This window comes from Monodelphis domestica, chromosome 3 (genome assembly GCF_027887165.1).
Source record: "Monodelphis domestica isolate mMonDom1 chromosome 3, mMonDom1.pri, whole genome shotgun sequence".
Lineage (NCBI taxonomy): Eukaryota > Metazoa > Chordata > Mammalia > Didelphimorphia > Didelphidae > Monodelphis > Monodelphis domestica.
In genome coordinates, this window is record NC_077229.1 from 204,177,388 (window position 1) to 204,193,514 (window position 16,127).

The 16,127-nt window shown below is 37.7% G+C and overlaps 1 protein-coding gene across 1 annotated transcript; it reads left to right on the top strand.

Annotated features, from left to right (window-relative positions):
- Window positions 1-10,644: 10,644 nt before the first annotated feature.
- On the top strand, window positions 10,645-15,352 carry LOC100013094 (exportin-1-like). Its single transcript, XM_056823410.1, has one exon. It carries the CDS (start codon window positions 11,234-11,236, stop codon window positions 14,447-14,449), a length of 3,216 nt encoding a protein of 1,071 aa, XP_056679388.1. The 5' UTR covers window positions 10,645-11,233; the 3' UTR covers window positions 14,450-15,352.
- Window positions 15,353-16,127: the final 775 nt, after the last annotated feature.

The window sequence follows — 16,127 nt, forward strand, 5'->3', positions numbered from 1 at the left end:
AGAAAGTAATGAACTTCTCTCCTAGCAGCAATTAATGTATAATAATAAAAATATTATGTTTTAAGAGACTTATTAATGATCATTAGAAGTAAAGGAATAAAAAGGTAACAAAATAAAAAACCACATGCCCATCGCTAATCAGCCTGTTCAAAATCCTCACTTACCACCACAGTCACTGACAGGAAGTAAAGAGGTCAGACCTGGAACTCCCACTGAATTTATCCCTTGTGTACAGAAAGTAAGAAACAACAGGAAGTCAGTGTGCTCCTGGGAAATGTAGTGTTATGAGTAACAGATTTTTAATTATATATTCCCCCTGATGATCATTGGGAGATTAGTCTCCCCAATTGATCATTTAACATAATCAACTTTTAAATTACAATAATATGAGGATAAAAGGGAAAAAGAACAAACCAATGATCGCTAGGCACACTGACAAAAACCAATTATGGGGCAGTCCCCTTTGGCATAAGAGAATATATACAAAAACAAATGCATTTAACCCTATACAGTTCAAATCACCACATCCCAAAGTTCACTCTGGATCTTTTGGTATAGTATGTGATCTGTGCAGACATCTTCATGACACTTTTTCCAAACAGTTCACTTTCTGGATTCAGAGAGGTAGCATGTTTTTTATCCTAAAATTACTCTCAAAAGAATTTAAACTTTGCATTTTAGAATAATAATACATTACCCCCATGAGGAGGATGTTGAAAAACACTGGGATCAATTAGGTATGCATGGCTGAGTTATGAGATATATGAATCAATTGGCAAGAGGAATAAAAAAAATCCAAAAAATCCAAATAAAAGAGAAAAAATAACTTGTGGGTGAAATATAAAATATCAAAGTCTTATGTATAAAAATTCAAAGTAATAGGAAAAAATCTATAGCAGGTCCTTGAATCAGGGCCCAATTAAAATGTTTTAAGCGATTCTGCATTTATCCAGTCAGTATCCAGGACTACAGAAAGTTTGCCACACTATGAAAGATAGGAAAGGGGCTAGATTTTAGCAGCAAGTGGGAAACAGCATTACTTGGTTTGATTTTATGTTTTCTCTCAGGTATACTGAAACCAGAACAATTAATGTTATATATTTGATATAGAGTGTGTGGTAAAAGGAAGATCTGCATTTAACACATGTTAAACAGCCACAATCTCAAGTCTCACATTTGATCAAGTCATTGTGATCTTTTTTTACACAGACTGTCATCAATCCCTGTAGGATTGGTTTGGATTTTTTATCTTGTACTCGATTGGCACTATGCAAGTAGCTTTGTGCTTCTTTGGCATTGTGCAATGGCTCTTTTTGTATTCCCTTCTCCTGGAATCATACAGAATCATTAAGCAAAGTCCCATAGTTTTAAAAAATCAATAGCATCATTTTTTAAAACCCCAAGGCTTTTTGGGTATGCATTGGCATTAGGGCAAATGTACTTTAAACTTATATTACTGCAAAATCAAAAAAAGTTAAAGAAAATCATCTCAATACTGGTGACATGTGCTTCAAATATAAAAAGGAGAGAAAAAATAAAACTGAAATACTATATTGCATATGCAAGCAAAAACAATACTAAAATGTTTTTAAAATAAAAATATATAGTTTACAATCATTGACACACTGTGTCAGCTAAGAAAAGGTAGACTACAAAGGTTTCTTACCCAAAGAATGAGATCCATTTCCTATTTAACTTGGCCATGATCCATGGTGTAAGTGCAAATTATTTTTTTTACAAAATACTAGATTTTTATAAAGAACAGTAGTACAATATGTAATGCACATTCAAGAAGGATCAAAATCCCCATTTAATGACAACAGCAAACAAACCCACTATCATTAGGATTCACATGATTCTTCTTTGACATTAAAAAAAAACCTTAGAAGCTAATGGATACTTGTCACAAGTTTTTACAAATGTAGCAAATCTTTCAACCTTGGCAGAGATATTTTTTTAAAAATCTATTACTAATTCATTACAAAATGTGGTAGAGGATTCTAGAAAAGATACAAACCTCTGTACTGTTTATGTTGGGTCTAAACATGTCATCAAGAATCTAGATCATTCTGGTGAAAGGGTAGAGTAAGCTGAAGAATTACAAATGGGAGATGCTCCCTCTTGGGAGCCATCCACAGGTAACATGTCCTAGGAACAACTTCCCACCTCCTCTGGTATGAAATTGTGATATATCCCATCCATTTACATTTTAACAAATTTGCAGGTGGGGATTTAATTGCACTTCACTTCAGCTACTAAATAGACCCGTTGCCTCTTTGTATAAATAACTCAGAGGCAGGCAAGATGATCAGTCAGAGCTATGGAAATAGAAAATCTAAAAATCATGTCTGAAGACCCCTTAAAATCAATTTGAGATATTTAGCTCATTAATGTTTCCAAAGGTTGTTAACCAGGTTGTAACTAGTTTTGATGAAGTCTATCCATCATCATCATCTATGTGACAATTAACAATGGCAAAATGGAAGAAAAAAGTGTTTATGGGCTTTTACAATGATATTTGTTCAGTAGTCATGGGGGAAAGGTAACAGAATATATCTAATAGTAAAAACACAGTAGATTAAAATGATTCAGTGTAACAGAATAGTATTAATCAGATTAATATATGAGCTTAAAACATCAAAGTTAGATCTTAAAGCAGATAACCAACAAAATACAATATAATACAGACTTTCATAAAACAACGGAGTCTGAAAAGGCTTAACATTTTCACCTCCAGACTCTTTAAAGTTCCTTCACTATCAGTTCAGATTCCTTTTGTCAAGTGAGGGAGAATTACTTGCTGAGCACAGTGTGAAGGAAACCCAAATTGGATGCATTTTAGAGACTGGGCAGGCCAAAATGGCAAGGGGTTGTAGGGAGATGAATTTCTCCCCTGAATTTCAGGCAAGATAATTGAAAGGACCAGTGTATGCAGGAATGGTAGGAAGAAAAAGCATCCTAAAACTGGGAACAGTTTGAGATAAGTAATGCACTGCTCTTTCATCAAGTGCACCATGCTTACAATTTTACTTCCTGTTTGGAAGAGTAACATTCCTTCCCCTTCCCATATGAGGTAATATGCTATGGGATTTAGGAGGCTAATTATTGCCTAAGGAAAACATACCCAGGCTTTTACTAGCTGCCTGGAGAGTGGCTCCAAGAACTCCTAGCTTCGCAGCAACAGCAAGCAGGAGCACCAAAAGGACCAGTAACACCTGTTGGGGGCTGGGGCTGGTGCCTAGGTAGGAACAGGAGCAGGAGGTCAGCAGCAGCAATGCCAGAGGCACCAGCAAGGAACAAGGAACACAGGCTCAAGCAGATGGGGAAGAGAAGTGGCTTATCTCTTCTCTGCTAAGAGGCCCCAGCTAAGTCCCTCAGACTAAAGCAGCTGGGCCAGTAGGGCAAGCGACCAGCAAAAAGTGGGAAAGAAACAGCAGAAGTAGGGCAGTAGCTTCAAAGAGAGTTTGGAGTTCATGAGGGGGTGGAAGAAATGTGACTTAAAAAATTTATCTAGGCTATCTTACAAAATTGAAAGTTTTTTCTCTAACTCCAGTGTTTGCCATCATTGTAAAAATTAAAATTAATCTTAATAATAAAAATATTATATTTTAAGAGATTTATTAATGATCATTAGAAGTAAAGGAATGAAAAGGTAACAAAATAAAAAACCATATGCCCATGGCTAATCAGCCTGTTCAAAAAGTATGAAACAACAGGAAGTCAGTGGGATCCCAGGAAATATAGTTTTTAGGGTAACAGATTTCTAATTATGCAGTAATATGAAAATAATTCTTGATCAATGACATTTGTTAAACCCAATGTAGTTGCACATTGGCTACAGGAGAGGGGTAGGAGGAGGGAAGGGAAAGAACATGAATCATGTAACCATGGAAAAATATTCTAAATTAATAAATTAAATAATTTTTTAAAAATTAAAAAAATGTACACACTCTTTAAGGAAAAGAACTAGTCTAAATGATATGGATGGAAATCTTGTTAAATATTCCTCCTACCACATTGGATTAGTCTTCTATCCCAGGCTTGAGAATCTCTAAATAGGCATTTTGATGCAAGGAAAGTCACAAATGGCCTAGAACTAAAATAATCATAAAATATAGGTGATTACTAAAATAATAATTCAAGCCTCAAGAAATACATTGTGTAACTGTCATTACTATATAAATTTCAAGGAACACAAGTTGAATAAACACTCTATGTATAACGGAGAAGTAATAGATCCCAAATAAAACTGAATGACAGAAAAATCAAAATGTCTAAAAATGTTTTTTCACTATTTTCATAAAGGTGGGTTTCCCTATATTTTTCTGAATATGCTTTATGAGAAGACATAGACTTTCAGGTTGGTTAGATGTATGCTACATTATGTTTCATCAGAACTCAGTGCCGTTTTACTCTACTGTGGTCAAACAGAATAACACTGAATAGAAATTATTTGCATTAATCTCTATAGTTCAATGCAGGTTGTTAATTTTTAGTTTTTAATTTTTTTCATTGTTAAATTTTTTAAGGTAGACACCTTTTCCCACTAGAATTTCTTGCAATGTCCACCACCTTAATGAGAAGCCTTATAGTTTCACTGCACAAATGTATCTGTAAGATTTTATATTGAGATAATGAAGAGATATTTACATTTGACAGCAGAGTTGCACAGTGATTAGAGATCAGTATTCCTCAAATTATAGTTCAGTCTTTGAACTCCAACTTGTCCATGATAAAGGCAGTGGCTGGGGCAAGCCAGATTAAGAGAGGGTCATTTAGCTTAGTCCAGCATCTACAATGGATAACATATTCCTGAATGCAAAAAACAACCTGTGGCTTTTTCAAACATAGTGTGCACTCCCTTACTTCAAATCTAATAAAGACCAGTTATTTTTCTTCATTTTTTCAATTTAATTTTTTCTTTTCCTATTGTCATGCAAAACACACGTCCATATTGGTCATTGTTGTTAAGAGCACACTCATGTATAACCAAAACCCCCAAATAAAACCATAAATACACTGATGTGAAAGATGACATCAAGAGTTCTTTTTCTGGAGGTGGATAGCATTCCCCATCATAAGTCTTTAAGGATTTAAAGGACTGTTTTTAAAAAGAAGTACTTAGGTTAAGTCTGCTCCTACAATGTGAATACATTCCAATGTATACAACACCAGAATTGTCCATTAAACTCTTTCTAGAAGATAAAGTCACCTTGAGAAATTGTTAAACAAGTATTCTTCACCTTACACCTATTCTCCCTCTGAGTAATTCATAGCAAATAAAATATGAATAACCAATTAAAATCTTATTTTATAAAATGTATGTATTTTAAAATTTTTTAAATTTTAAATTTATTTAAAATTAAATTTAAATTTTATACATTTGATAAAAATTAAATCTTATTTTAATAAAATTTTTATTTCTTATATTACCTTCATTCTGAATATATAGTATCCCATTTCCTTCTAGGTCTGGAAAGCTATCAACATGATAGAAAGCAAATGCCATTTTGGCTATATTAAGTATGATATTCAGAGAAAGGGTAGTGATAATACCACAGTTCCCTTCTCTGTTAAGCCCCCATCTGGAGTACTGTGTCTATTTAATGTTCTACCTTCTAGAAAAAAAATAAAGATAGACTGAGATAGCACCAAAGAAGCCCAAACAAGAATGACTGAGGACAAGGAAAGCATGACATATGGTAAAGATCAGTTGAAGGAACTAAGAATATTTATCTTGGAAAAGAAAAGCCTTCAGGGAAAGATAGTTGTCTCAATTAGCTGAAAAGTTAATATGCAGAAGAATCATTAAAGTCTAGCATTGGGATTAATGGGTGAAAGCTTAGGCAAAAGAGATTTTAGTTCAATGTAAGGAATAAGTTCTTAATAAATAGAGTTGTTGATAAGAGAAGTGGTTTGCTTCCTGAGATGGTTAATTTGATGTCAGTATAGCTCTGTAAGGGGCAGCTAAGTGCCTCAGTGGTTAGGACTTGGAGTCAGAAAGACTCATCTTTCTGAGTTCAAATCTGATCTCAGACACTTCCTAGCTGAGTAAATCTGGGCAAATCACTTACTCCTGTTTACTTTAATTTCCTCACCTGTAAAATGAACTGGAAAGGCAAATAGTAAAAGGCAAACCACTTCAGTATCTTTGCTAAGAAAACCCCAAATGAGATGAAAAGTTTGACGCAAATAAAAAAGTCTGAAGGACAAAGGTCTTTAAACCGATTGGATGGTCACTTGTCAGGGACATTGTAAAGAAGTTGTTTGGCTTGAATAGGGATTGAACCAAGTGACCTCAGAGATTTCTTCTGACTGAATTTCTCTACAATGTCCAGAGGGAACATTTCCCAGAAATGACAGAGGAAAAGAATTCAAAAAATGATATTTTTGCATAAGAATGCAAATGGAAGGGATATTCTTGACCTCTCAACCTTTGCTGACTCAAGATTGGATATGTGAAAGAAGAGGACAAGGGTTAAATTCACTACACAGATTTTTTGCAACCTTATCAAAGAGTCAGCACCAAGTATAGAAGCATTCTCCCCCAAATGGACTATTTTATTCCAATAAAAAAAAAGCAGTGGTTTTAATTTTCTTTAAATTCATATATGCTATTTTGAGCTCCCTGGAATTTCTATTAAGAATTAGAGCTATTCTATCAATAACTTTCAAACCCCATAATTTCTACTAATGTTCTCACTTAGCTTCTGTCACAAGGACACTTTTACTCTTAAAAAAAAAAAACAAACCTTAGGGGGTATGGAGTTGCTCAGTGGATTGAGAGTCAGGCCTACAGATGGGGGGTCCTGGGTTCAAATCAGACACTTCCTAATTATGTATTGATTCCAAGGCAGAAGAGTGGTAAGGGCCAGGCAATGTGGGTTGTGACTTGTTTTGAGTCACACAGCTAGGAAGTGTTTGAGGCCAGATTTGAACCTAGAACCTCTTATCTCTAGACATGGCTCTATCCACTGAGCCAAATAAATACTTAAACTCTTAACATCATTTGGATTTCCAATATGATTTCTCATAATCACTTCAATCTGCAAATTTGACACTTTTTTCTAGTTCAGTGACAGCAGATACTCATCTATGTGGTCTATGATTATGGCAGTTTTTAAGGGACCTTTCATTCATTCCACCAGTATTTATTAAATGCCTAAATATGCCAGAAACTGTGCTAAAAATGGTCATGCAAAGACACAAACAGAAATGGGGAGAAAAATCCCTGTCTTCAATGAACTTACATTCTAATGGAGGAAAAAAATTTACACAAATTTTGTAAATGCAAAAGAAATGTATAAAATAAATACAAAGTAATATGGAACTGATCTAAGAACTAGAATTTACAAGAAAAGACCTCATTTAGCAGGTGGCACTTAACAGAACCTTGAAGAATGTTAGACCTTCTATGAGACAGAGGTGCCAATCTATGCATGGTATAAAGATGTGAAGTGTCCTTCTCAAGGGCCAATAATTGATTTCTATTGTAGAAATTTGCATTTCCAAAGCTACTAGGCCTGATCTATTGGATTAATCTGATTGCATGTGGGGTTAAGAATACAATATATACAAATACATGAATATACACACATATACCTCTATTAACCAAAATCTATAGAACAAAGACAAAATTTGCCTCTTCTCAGACAGAGGTCTTATTCCCCACAACGTGTTTAATAGGCATTTCTGATGACTTTGTAGCTTTTGTAAGAAACTCTCAAAAATACATTTTCCTTTGGATATATTTACTCAATACTGATAAGCTTAGCCTGAATAAATGCTATCAGTCTCTTCTTTCAAAGCACAAATATTTGGTCAGCCTCTTTTAAAAGTACAAATATTATATTTAAACTTGGAATGTGAATGTACAAGTTGAATGTGAGAACAAGCTATATACAATTAAATGGATCTCAAAGTTTATTTAATTTGATTTTCAAGTGTGAATTGAGCCAGGTCTAGAAAATCACTTAAGACATTTTGTTTTTCAAGCTATTTGTGATAGAGTAAAAGAAGGAAGTTAGTGTAATAAAAGGTGCCTGAGAGTCGGGATATTCTGGCAGAGACCTGAATTCTTGTGCGAGCTGATTATAAGCTGGTCATATGGCCTAGGGAAGGACACTTCACAGGATTTCATCATTGGAAGGGGTCACTGAGGTCATCTAGTCCTACTCATAATTGAGTAGGAATCCCCTTTATATCATTTGTCACAAATAGTCATTTAGCCTCCCCTTAAAAACCTCCAGTGAGAGGAAACAAATTACCTCCTGAGGAAGCTCATTCTACTTCTGAATATTTTTAATTATTTAAATTTTTTCTATAGACAAAATTTAATTTTTTCTATTTTCTAATAGTTGGTCATATTTCTGGTTTCTTAGACCAACATGGTATAAGATAGAGTGTGCCCCATTTGGGAGAAAGTGTATATATTCTAGATGTTTTTTTGAAGTAAACAACCTTTTATAAAAGACAAAAAACAAGATAAAGTAAGTTGAAAAATGGGTTGAGAAAAGAGAATTTAAGAATCATTGGGATACTCTAAAAACCATGATCACACAAAAATTTACAATAGTTGGAAAAGAAATCAAGGAAATCATCAAAACTTTTAGCCTAATTATAGGCAAAAAAATTTTATACTGAGGGAGGCTGGAAAATGGTCAAACTTGAGGGCCTAACAAGCTGACCTGTCAGAACCGTAAATATACCAAATCCTAGCAGGAAGGCCTAATGAGCTGGTCAGCCTTGAGAAACTTGTCAGAACCATAAACATGGCAAACCGCCAGCTGCGGTAGATACCAGATAAAGGCCAGGAAGACCCCAACAAATATGTCAAACAACAGGTCAGGGGGACCCGAACAATATAGAATTGTCAAAGCTCCAAGAATAGTAGGAAGCAGATAAGGGTCATACGTGCAGGCAAAATTCCAAGGATGGTAAGGTACCTACAGAAAAGTATAAAAAGCCCAGCCTGTCAGAAGCAACTCAGAACTCTGATGATAGAGGTTCCCACTGATGCGCATCAGTTCAATAAATGGCCTTTCTCTGCCAGTTTGCATTGTTCGTGGACTTCCATGGTGGTGGGTGAAATCCTGGACCTTAACATTTGGGGGCTCCCCGGTACCCCTCCACCTTGGAACCCCCCTGGACAGGAGGGCCTAAGGCACTGCCTTGGACAGGTGAGCTGAGTGTTGTGTGGCTGTGGGTACGAATGGTGACCGAATGTGTATGGGGGAGACGACGACTCCTGATGGGCATATGGCTCAGTGGAGCATTCGTTCTTGCGGTTTAAACAAGAGCCCCTATGCTAAGCCCCAGGGCCCGCCTTTTTCTAAGGTGAGAGGCTTAGCCTTGCGGCATTGGTCTGACCCTCCCACCTGTTTCTGAGTGCGGACTCCAGACGGCTGCATTTCTGAACTTTCGTGAGAAAGTCAGTCAGTTAATGGAGGAAGCGTTTGTGGTCAGGGGAGGGGAAGGATATGGTCCAGGGCAGGTGCCGAGATTGGAACTTTCAGGTGGTTAGAGGCCCCTGAGGAAAGAGGTCTGACTCTGTCACACGGAGTTCAAGTCTCCGTCTAGTTGTCAGGCCCTGAGCACGAGATTCCGTGTTTCTGTCAGGTATCCTGGCACTTTTGGGACAGGGTTCGAGTCCCTGTCTAGTATGGGGAAAAGGGTTTTTCAGTCCCCCTTTTGGGAAGATATTGCACCCCTAGGAGAGACTGGGGGACGCCCCATGATCTCTAGGTGATTTTTAGACACACTGAGGTTTTTTTTGCCACACGGAGGGATCGGGTGGCCAGCCGCCAGCTGCTTGCCCCTGACAGATAGCCAAAGGACTCCAGAGGCAGCCGAAGGGAGCTGGCCACTGATGATTAATTGCGGGTATCAGGTTTCTTTCTTTACTGAGAAGGAAGCCGGAGCAGTGGGGAGGGGGGGGGGGAGCCATGGTCAGGCTGCCTTGGGCAATGGTTAACCCTTTCCTTGCAACTTCTTGGTCTCAATAATAGAAAACTAGTCTGTTTGTCAAACAGCTTGCTTAAGGGTTTTACGGTCCTTACAAGTACATGCCAAGAAATGAGATCTTAAGATAAGCTCCTAGGATCAGAGCAGTTTACGTGTCTGTGTCTCTGTTATTTGTCTTCTGGCTTTTGCTGTTTGTCTTGTGTGTCTTTCTGTATTTAGATGCAGGTATGTGGATGTGTCAGAGAGGGTGTCCTATAGGGTTCTTTGAGTGTTGTGGCTGGATTAAAAAAAAAGGGGGGGGGGAGTTTGGGATGCAGGGTCACAAAGGAGAATAGATTTTGTACCCCTGCTCCCTCTGCCTGCGTTCCAACCAGGCAGGCTATGATGAAGTAACAACACTGTTCCTGCTCCTGCAAGCAGGCTTCAGGGCGAGAGAGAGAGTACAATTGTCCGTTCGATGATTTTTCCCTCCTTCTCCCTTTGGATGGGCCCCCAAAGGAGCGGAAGAGAGAAAATTCTGAGCAGAAAAGGGAGATTCTTATTCCACAGTTAGAAACTTTCTCTTAAAATTAATTCTCAAGGGCGGCAGCAGCAGCAGGAACAGCAACAGCCACAGCCACAGCAATAGCAACAGCCCCGGCGGCGGCGCCTGTTCCAGTCTTTGCTGCTGCCCTCCGTGCAACCACCCGGAGGGGGAGGGGGAGCCGCCAGTCGCTGAGGAGAAGGAGGAGGAAGAGGAGGGGAGAAAGTTTAGGGGAGCCGGGTTGGTGGGGCCCAGCCGCCGGAGCCGAGTGAGAGAGGGGACCGCGTTGTGGTGGTGGGGGAGTCGGACTGCACCTGGCAGCACTGAGCGTCCCCCTGACTGTGGACTTGAGCGACGCCCCCCCCTCTTGCTGCTCCTGCTGCTGCGTGGCCTGAGGGACCCCCTTGGGGCTGAATCTCTGGGACCTGACCCCCCTTTCTCCCCTCCCCCGCCCCTCTCTCCCCACCCCAGCGGGATCGTTGATTCATCCGCTTCGTTATCGTTATTTTTTGGGGGGAGGTGCGTGTGAGGGGGGGGAGGCGTCATTGGAAGAGTAAAACGTTATTGAGCTTTTTTTTTTTGCCCTTTTCCCCCCTCTCATTTTTTAATTTCCCCTTTTTTTTAAGGTGGGCAAACTGTGAAACCCACCTAAGTGTCCACTCCTTCCCCCTTCCCCACCTTCCCTCATCCCTTCCCAGCCCCCCCCACAAGGAAGGACGAGGCAGTTGGTTCAATCTCTGGTAATCTATGCCAGCAATTATGACAATGTTAGCAGACCATGCAGCTCGTCAGCTGCTGGATTTCAGCCAAAAACTGGATATCAATCTTTTAGACAGTGTCGTGAATTGCTTATACCATGGAGAAGGAGCCCAGCAAAGAATGGCTCAGGAAGTCTTGACACACTTAAAGGAACATCCTGATGCATGGACAAGAGTTGATACAATTTTGGAATTTTCACAGAATATGAACACGAAATATTATGGACTACAAATTTTGGAAAATGTGATAAAGACAAGATGGAAAATTCTTCCAAGGAACCAATGTGAAGGAATTAAAAAATACGTTGTTGGCCTTATCATAAAGACTTCATCTGACCCAACATGTGTAGAGAAAGAAAAGGTATATATTGGAAAATTGAATATGATTCTCGTTCAGATCTTAAAACAAGAATGGCCAAAACACTGGCCAACCTTCATCAGTGATATTGTAGGAGCAAGTAGGACCAGTGAAAGTCTCTGCCAGAATAATATGGTGATCCTTAAACTATTAAGTGAGGAAGTATTTGATTTTTCTAGTGGACAGATAACTCAAGTTAAGGCAAAGCATTTGAAAGACAGCATGTGCAACGAATTCTCACAGATATTTCAGCTGTGTCAGTTTGTGATGGAAAATTCCCAAAATGCTCCACTTGTACATGCCACTTTGGAAACATTGCTAAGATTTCTTAACTGGATTCCACTGGGATATATATTCGAAACGAAGTTAATCAGCACATTAATATATAAGTTTCTAAATGTTCCAATGTTTCGAAATGTCTCTCTGAAGTGCCTCACTGAGATTGCTGGTGTGAGTGTAAGCCAATATGAGGAACAATTTGTAACATTATTTACACTGACAATGATGCAGCTTAAACAGATGTTACCTTTAAATACCAATATTCGACTTGCTTACTCCAATGGAAAAGATGATGAACAAAATTTCATCCAGAATCTCAGTTTGTTTCTCTGTACCTTTCTTAAAGAACATGGTCAACTTATCGAAAAGCGATTAAATCTCAGGGAAACATTGATGGAGGCTCTTCACTATATGTTGTTAGTATCTGAAGTAGAAGAAACTGAAATCTTTAAGATTTGTCTTGAATATTGGAACCATCTAGCTGCTGAACTCTACAGAGAAAGTCCATTTTCAACGTCTGCCTCTCCAATGCTCTCTGGAAGTCAACATTTTGATGTTCCTCCCAGGAGACAACTTTATCTACCTGTATTATCCAAGGTCCGTTTATTGATGGTGAGTCGAATGGCTAAGCCTGAAGAAGTTCTGGTTGTAGAAAATGATCAGGGAGAAGTTGTTCGAGAATTTATGAAGGACACAGACTCCATTAATTTGTATAAGAATATGAGGGAAACATTAGTATACCTTACACATCTGGATTATGCAGACACTGAAAGAATAATGACTGAAAAACTTCACAATCAGGTGAATGGAACAGAATGGTCTTGGAAAAATTTGAACACTTTATGTTGGGCAATAGGCTCTATTAGTGGAGCGATGCATGAAGAGGATGAAAAAAGGTTTCTTGTTACAGTCATAAAGGATCTTTTAGGATTATGTGAACAGAAAAGAGGCAAAGATAATAAAGCTATTATTGCATCAAATATCATGTACATAGTAGGTCAATATCCAAGGTTTTTGAGAGCTCATTGGAAATTTTTGAAGACCGTGGTCAACAAGTTATTTGAATTCATGCATGAAACTCATGATGGTGTCCAGGATATGGCCTGTGATACCTTCATAAAAATAGCACAAAAATGCCGCAGGCATTTTGTTCAGGTTCAGGTTGGAGAAGTAATGCCATTCATTGATGAAATTTTGAACAACATTAACACAATCATTTGTGATCTTCAGCCTCAGCAGGTTCACACGTTTTATGAAGCTGTTGGATACATGATTGGTGCACAAACTGATCAAACAGTACAAGAACATTTGATAGAAAAATATATGCTACTTCCTAATCAGGTGTGGGACAGCATAATTCAGCAAGCCACTAAAAATGTGGATATACTTAAGGATCCTGAAACAGTTAAGCAGCTTGGAAGTATTTTAAAAACAAATGTAAGAGCATGTAAAGCTGTTGGCCACCCCTTTGTAATTCAACTTGGACGAATTTATTTAGATATGCTTAATGTGTACAAGTGCCTCAGTGAAAATATTTCTGCAGCTATCCAGGCCAATGGTGAAATGGTTACAAAACAACCCTTGATTAGAAGTATGCGAACAGTAAAAAGGGAGACTTTAAAATTAATATCTGGTTGGGTGAGCCGGTCTAATGATCCACAGATGGTAGCAGAAAATTTTGTTCCTCCTTTGTTAGATGCAGTTCTTATTGATTACCAGAGAAATGTTCCAGCTGCTAGAGAACCAGAAGTACTTAGTACTATGGCTATCATTGTCAACAAATTAGGGGGACACATAACAACTGAAATACCTCAGATATTTGATGCTGTTTTTGAATGCACATTAAATATGATAAACAAGGACTTTGAAGAATATCCTGAACACAGAACAAACTTTTTCTTACTACTTCAGGCCGTAAATTCTCATTGTTTCCCAGCATTCCTGGCCATTCCACCTGCACAGTTTAAGTTAGTTTTGGATTCCATTATCTGGGCTTTCAAGCATACTATGAGGAATGTTGCAGATACAGGCCTACAGATACTTTTTACACTCTTGCAAAATGTTGCACAAGAAGAAACTGCTGCTCAGAGTTTCTATCAGACCTATTTCTGTGATATCCTTCAGCATATCCTTTCAGTTGTAACAGACACCTCACATACTGCTGGCTTAACGATGCATGCTTCAATTCTTGCATACATGTTTAATTTAGTAGAAGAAGGAAAAATAAGTACACCATTAAATCCCGGAAATCCAGTTAACAACCAAATGTTTATTCAGGAGTATGTGGCTAATCTTCTCAAATCTGCTTTCCCTCACTTGCAGGATGCGCAAGTTAAACTGTTTGTAACAGGACTCTTCAGTTTAAATCAAGATATCCCCGCCTTCAAAGAACACCTTAGGGATTTCCTGGTACAGATAAAGGAATTTGCAGGTGAAGATACATCTGACCTGTTTTTAGAAGAAAGAGAAACAGCCCTTCGACAGGCTCAGGAAGAGAAACATAAACTTCAGATGTCTGTCCCTGGCATCCTTAATCCACATGAAATTCCTGAAGAAATGTGCGATTAAAAATCAAAACAAGTTATGCTGTCTTTTTTTCTGTACAGCTTCTTTGTTGTGGTAGAAGAAAACAGCATTTGGATATTTGTTGACCAAAATGATGCCAATTTGTAAATTAAAATGTCACCTAGTGGCCCTTTTTCTTATGTGTTTTTTGTATAAGAAATTTTCTGTGAAATATCCTTCCAATGTTTAAGCTTTTGTTTTGGTCATCTTTATTTAGATTTGCATGAAGTTGAGAATTAAGGCATTTTAAAAAACAATATTACTTCATGCCCATTTTGTGGCTGGGATGGGGGGGAAGAAGCAAATTGAATTTGAAAAAATATACTTGTAAATTCTATTGCAAAATTATACAATTTTTTCCTGTAACAAAACCAATTTTTAATTAGGGAGCATTTTCTTTCTAGCCTATATTTCAGTCTAGAAGAAAAGGTAATGAGTAAAACAATTGCGTTGTTAAAGGATTATTATAGTGCTGCATTGTCTTAAAGGTAGCACAACTTGGACTGAATTGGATGGCTAGACTACATGTATTACAAGTCTGTATGGCAAGTTTGCAGCAAGATCATGTGCATATCATCCCATTGTAAAGCAACTTCAAAGAGTATGGGAACACAGTTAGTTATTTTTACACAGTTCTTTTTGTTTGTGTGTGTGTGCTGTCGCTTTGTCGACAACAGCTTTTTGTTTTCCTCAATGAGGAGTGTTGCTCATTTGTGAGCCTTCATTAACTCGAAGTGAAATGGTTAAAAATATTTATCCTGTTAGAATAGGCTGCATCTTTTTAACAACTCATTAAAAAACTCTGGCTTTTGAGATGACTTATACTAATTTACATTGTTTACCATGCTGTAGTGCTTTAAGAACACTACTTAAAAGCAAAATAAACTTGGTTTACATTTATTTTTCCTTTATTGACTCAAAATTATTGATGTATTATTGGAAGTGGTGATCTTTGTGTTGAGTCAAAAAGTTAAGGTAAAGAAAGAGTTTGGAAACTGGGACAAAAACAAAGTTGTACAATAGACAGGAAAATGTAGCTTTTAAATCTATCTGTGTAATTTCAGAAACATTTTATATATCCAAATAGATTATCGACCTATTATAAAACACAAAATTTGATAGGTGGGTCCTTACATAGACCTTTCTCCCCTTTTTTTCTGTCAGATGGAAGTAAAGAAAATAGAACATTGTCAACCAAAATGAACTTGGTAGAATTTCAGGAAAACTAGTTGCCCTTTGTAAATGCATACATTGCTATCTTAAACGAATTCATTCCATTTAGTTTACCTTTAATATCTAGGGATTACTTCCAACTGAAATCTATAATCTCATTGAAGAGGCGGTAGAGAGGTAGACCTGAAAATTGGAGTGTGGGATGCATGCAGGTGGGTCAGCTATTAGAAAGAACTAGGACTTGGGGAAAGAAAAATCTTGGATAAAAGGGGTATAGGAAAGAATGGTTTAGTCCTAGGTTTTTCTCTGACAGAAATATTAAAGGTCTTTTAAAAAAGATAGACCCCATGTTCACAATCAACTTTTGCCTTGAGAACTTGATGTTGAGGGTGTGGTTTTGCTCTTTCAGAACCATAGTGCTCCAGGCTGCCCACCTTTAGGTGGGCAGCAAAAAAAGATGTTTGTCAGAATTTGTCTTCTAGTGACCTGTGTTTTAACTTCAATCAAC